This window comes from Chiloscyllium plagiosum, chromosome 7 (genome assembly GCF_004010195.1).
Source record: "Chiloscyllium plagiosum isolate BGI_BamShark_2017 chromosome 7, ASM401019v2, whole genome shotgun sequence".
NCBI lineage: Eukaryota > Metazoa > Chordata > Chondrichthyes > Orectolobiformes > Hemiscylliidae > Chiloscyllium > Chiloscyllium plagiosum.
Genome location: NC_057716.1, coordinates 108,393,750 through 108,398,459, shown reverse-complemented (window position 1 = coordinate 108,398,459; position 4,710 = coordinate 108,393,750). Strand labels below are relative to the sequence as shown.

The 4,710-nt window shown below is 51.4% G+C and overlaps 1 protein-coding gene across 1 annotated transcript in view; it reads left to right on the top strand.

Moving 5' to 3' along the window:
* The window catches only part of LOC122551861 (chondroitin sulfate glucuronyltransferase-like), a 28,135-nt gene extending 23,477 nt beyond the window's left edge, over window positions 1–4,658 (top strand). The window contains exon 2 of the mRNA XM_043694403.1: window positions 3,007–4,658. Coding sequence (XP_043550338.1) covers window positions 3,007–4,269 — 1,263 coding nt within the window. The 3' untranslated portion in view covers window positions 4,270–4,658. The remainder of the gene's footprint in view (window positions 1–3,006) is intronic.
* Window positions 4,659–4,710: the final 52 nt, after the last annotated feature.

The window sequence follows — 4,710 nt, the reverse complement described above, 5'->3', positions numbered from 1 at the left end:
CACACCGACATACAGACACACACTGACATACACATGCACACCGACATTCAGACACACACCGACATACAGACACACACACCGACATACACACGCACACCGACATACAGACACACACTGACATACAGACACACACCGACATACAGACACACACTGACATACACACGCACACCGACATACAGATACACATCGACATACACACGCACACCGACATACGGACACACACTGACATACAGACCCACACCGACATACAGACACACACTGACATACAGACACACACCGACATACCGATGCACACCAACATACAGACACACACTGACATACACACGCACACCGACATTCAGACACACACCGACAGACAGACACACACTGTGACACAGACTGACACTGAGACACAGGCACACAATTAGATACAGACTGACACTGAGACACAGGCACACAATGAGCTACAGACTGACACAGATACAGACACACACTGAGATACAGGCACGCACAGAGATACAGACTGACACTGAGATACAGACTGACACTGAAACACAGACACACACTGAGATACAGACTGACACAGGTACAGACACACACTGAGATACTGACTGACACTGAGATACAGACACACACTGAGCTTCAGACTGACACTGAGATGCAGACACACTGATACAGACTGACACAGAAACAGACACAATGAGATACTGACTGACACTGAGATACCGACACACACTGAGATAGAGACACACACTGAGATACAGACTGACAGATACAGACACACACTGAAATACAAACTGACACAGATACAGACACACACTGAGACACAGACTGACACTGAGACACAGGCACACACAGAGATACAGACTGACACTGAGACACAGGCACACAATGAGATACAGACTGACACTGAGATACAGACTGACACTGAAACACAGACACACACTGAGATACAGATTGACACTGAGATACAAACACACACTGATACAGACTGACACAGAAACAGACGCACACTGAGATACAGACTGACACTGAGATACAGACACACACTGAGATACAGACACACATTGAGATACAGACTGACACAGAAACAGACACACACTGAGATACAGACTGACACTGAGATATAAACACACACTGACACAAAGATACCTAAGGTCAGAAGTGGGGATGGTCACCGATGATTACACAATGTTCAGCACCATTCAGCACTCCTCAGGTACTGGAGCAGTCCATGTTCAAATGGAACAAGATCTGGACAATATCCAGGCTTAGGGCTGACAAGGGGCAAGTAACATTCGCGCCACATAAATGCCAGGCTGTGACCATCATCAATAAGAGAAGATTGAACCATCTCCTTTTAACATTAAGCAGCACCCCAACCATCCACTTCACCACCCACTCCCTCCCCCACCCACACTCAGTAGCAGCAGTGTGTACCATCTACAAGATGCACTGCAGAAACTCACCAAAGACCCTCAGACAGCACCTTCCAAACCCACAACCACTTCCATCGAGAAGGACAAGGGCAGCAGATACATGGGAACACCACCCCCTGCAAGTTCCCCTCCCAGCCCCTCACCATCCTGACTTGGAAATATATCACCGTTCCTTCAGTGTCACTGGGTCAGAATCCTGGAATTCCCTCCCTAAGGGCATTGTGGGTCTACCCACAGCACATGGACTGCAGCGGTTCAAGAAGGCAGCTCACCCCCACCTTCTCAAGGGGCAACTAGGGACGGGCAGTAAATGCTGGGCCCAGTCAGTGACACCAACATCCCTTGAATAATAAAATGTGTCAGAGGTACATATAGAGATGCAGATGGGTGCAGGCACACGTACACAGAGCGACAGGGAGTTATATCAGAGGCACCCACAGATCCAAGCCCTACACCAACAAACTGACACAGCCCCTGTCTAGTGCTTCCTGATGATCAGGGGTCAGTTAGTGGGCTACATGCTGGCCTTGTATCCTGGTCTCTGGTGGTTAGCTGTGATTGTGATGGAGGCTGTGATGCTGACTAACTGACCGGGAATGTGGAGGCAGACCGGGCTGGAGGGAGAGTGAAGACTCTCTGGGGACGTTGGGAAAAGGGAAATGGCAGGTGACTTTTGTGAAGAATGTCAAGGAGGAGGGGGGGGGTTATTGAGCACGGTCCCCATGATTTACAGGTTGGGTTTGAACAATTCCTACACACCGTGCTTATACTCCCCTGTGATCCCTTCAGGGTGTTTGAGATAATTAAAGAATCCACTTGGGTCAAAAGAGAGAACTGTTACCTCTGGGAGGGAGGGACAAGGTCCTAAACATTCCAATTTGAGCAGGGGTTGGGGTGATGTCAGGAAGTGCTTCCTCACCCTGATGGGAATCGGGATTTGGAAGTGGCTGTCCCGGAATCTGTAGATGCTGACGGCAGTTGGAGTTTTCCAGAGATTTGTTAATTTTTTTGTCAGGGATTGAGGAATTCAATGGGCTGAATGGCCCATCTCCCATTTCTGTGTAAAAAGCATTGAGTTTTTTACAGCCCAGTAACAGACCCTTCAGCCCTATTCTAACCCCATTTTCCAGTCCTCTCATGGCCATATAGGTTTTGAGACTCAGTGATAATGAACCCATCAGCTTTGCAAGGAACAGCCCAATCAGACCCAACCCCCCCCCCCTTCCCTATTCCTGTGTTTCCCATGGCTAACCCACCTAGCCTGAACACTACGGGAAATTCCCCATGGCCAATCCATCCTAACCTGCACATCTTTGGACTGTGGGAGGAAACCAGAGCACCCGGAGGAAACCCACACAGACACGGGGAGAATGTGCAAACTCCCCACAGACAGTTGCCCGAGGCTGGAATCGAACCTGGGTCCCTGGTGCTGTGAGGCAGCAGTGCTAACCACTGAGCCACCGTGCCAATAATGGCCAACTGTTGTCATGGTTGAAGAGACTAAGTGACCTCCTCCTGTCTCTACTATGCCCACAGGGCTGAATGGCCTTCTCTGGTTCTAACCCTCTGTTGTGCCTCATGTTTTCAGGATGAAATCCGGAATGTGAGTGGGCTGATGGCTGAAGGGGAGAAGGTGAGCAGTTGGCCGGTGGGGATTAACCCTCCTTTTGAGCCCCGCACGCGGTTCGAGGTCCTGCGCTGGGATTATTTCACTGAGGAACAGCTCTTCTCGTGCATCGACGGCTCACCAAAGTGTGAGTTGCGTGGGATCGACAAGATGGACATCAGCAACATCATCGAGACAGCAGTGGAGGAGCTGAACAAGAAGTATCTGCCCACCCTGGAGCTGCGGAAGGAGCAGCTGGTGAATGGTTATCGGAGGTTTGACCCCACCAGGGGCATGGAGTATACCCTGGACCTACAGCTGCAGGTGCTCACTCAGAAAGGGCACAGTCGCTCCATCACCAAGAGGGTGTACCTGGTCAGGCCTCTCAGTGACATCGAGATCATCCCCATGCCCTACGTGACTGAGGCCACCAGGGTCCACATCATCCTGCCCCTCACCGTCCATGAGAGGGAACAGGCCATTCGCTTCATCGAGCTGTATGCTGTCAATGCGCTGGAGAGTAATGAGAATGCAATCCTCACCCTCCTCTTCATCTATGACCCCTTTGAAGCTCAGAGGGTCAATCAGAACGATATCTTCAGCAGTGTCAAAGCCAAGATCATGGACTGTGAGAGGAAGTACCCGGAATCGAAGATTCCCTGGATTAGTGTGAAGACAGACTCACCGTGCCAACTGAAAATCATGGACATCATTTCCAAGAAGCATCCGGTGGACACCTTGTTTTTTGTGGCCGGCATCAACATGGAGGTCAACTTTGAGTTCCTTAACCGCTGTCGCATGAACTCCATCAACCAATGGCAAGTCTTCTTTCCCATCCACTTCCAGGAATATAACCCAGAGGTGGCCTATCACAACCAGCCCCAGCCACTGACCATTGACCTGCTGAAGGATTCCGGCCACTTTGACCGCGATTTCTTCGATGCTGCCTGTTTCTACAACTCAGATTACATGGCCGCACGCGGGAGAATGGCGTCTGACGCCCTGGAGAACGAGGAGATCCTGGAGAGCCTGGACCTGTACGAGATGTTTGTGCAGTACTCTAACCTCCACGTCTTCCGTGCCGTGGAGCCAGGCCTGAGGCAGAAGTACAGCCAGCGGCTGTGTAACCCGCGAGTGAGCGAGGAGATCTATCACCACTGTGTGCAGAGTAACATCCAGGCACTGGGCTCACGCTCCCAGCTGGCAATGCTGCTGTTTGAGCAGGAACAAGGAAACAGCACCTGAGAGCACGAGGAGGAAGCTCTTCGTCCTTGCCACTGTCCTGGGTGCTGGGATCTTGCACCCCCACCCCCTCCCAATCCCTGTGTCCTCTACTCACTGAACTGGACAAACTCTTCACCTGCAAACAGACAGCACCGTCATCACCAGCTCAAAGGGTCCCAGTCTGGAGCATTGACATGGCCACCTTCTCTCAGGCCTCAGTCTGCAGGAAAGCTGCCATCCCATAATGACCCAGCCCATTGCGAGCACAAACTCAAACCAACAAAGACCAGGACAGTGTTCACTTTAATTCGCTTCACCCCATCTCACGCCAAGACTGCTGGCTTAACAGGACACTCTCTGACCTGCTGTGACCCTGTGATGCTGGTGGGGTGGGGGGCAAATGTGACAGGGAAGGGGTGGGGGGAATGTGACAGGGAGGGGTGGGGAGGCTGTGACAGGGAG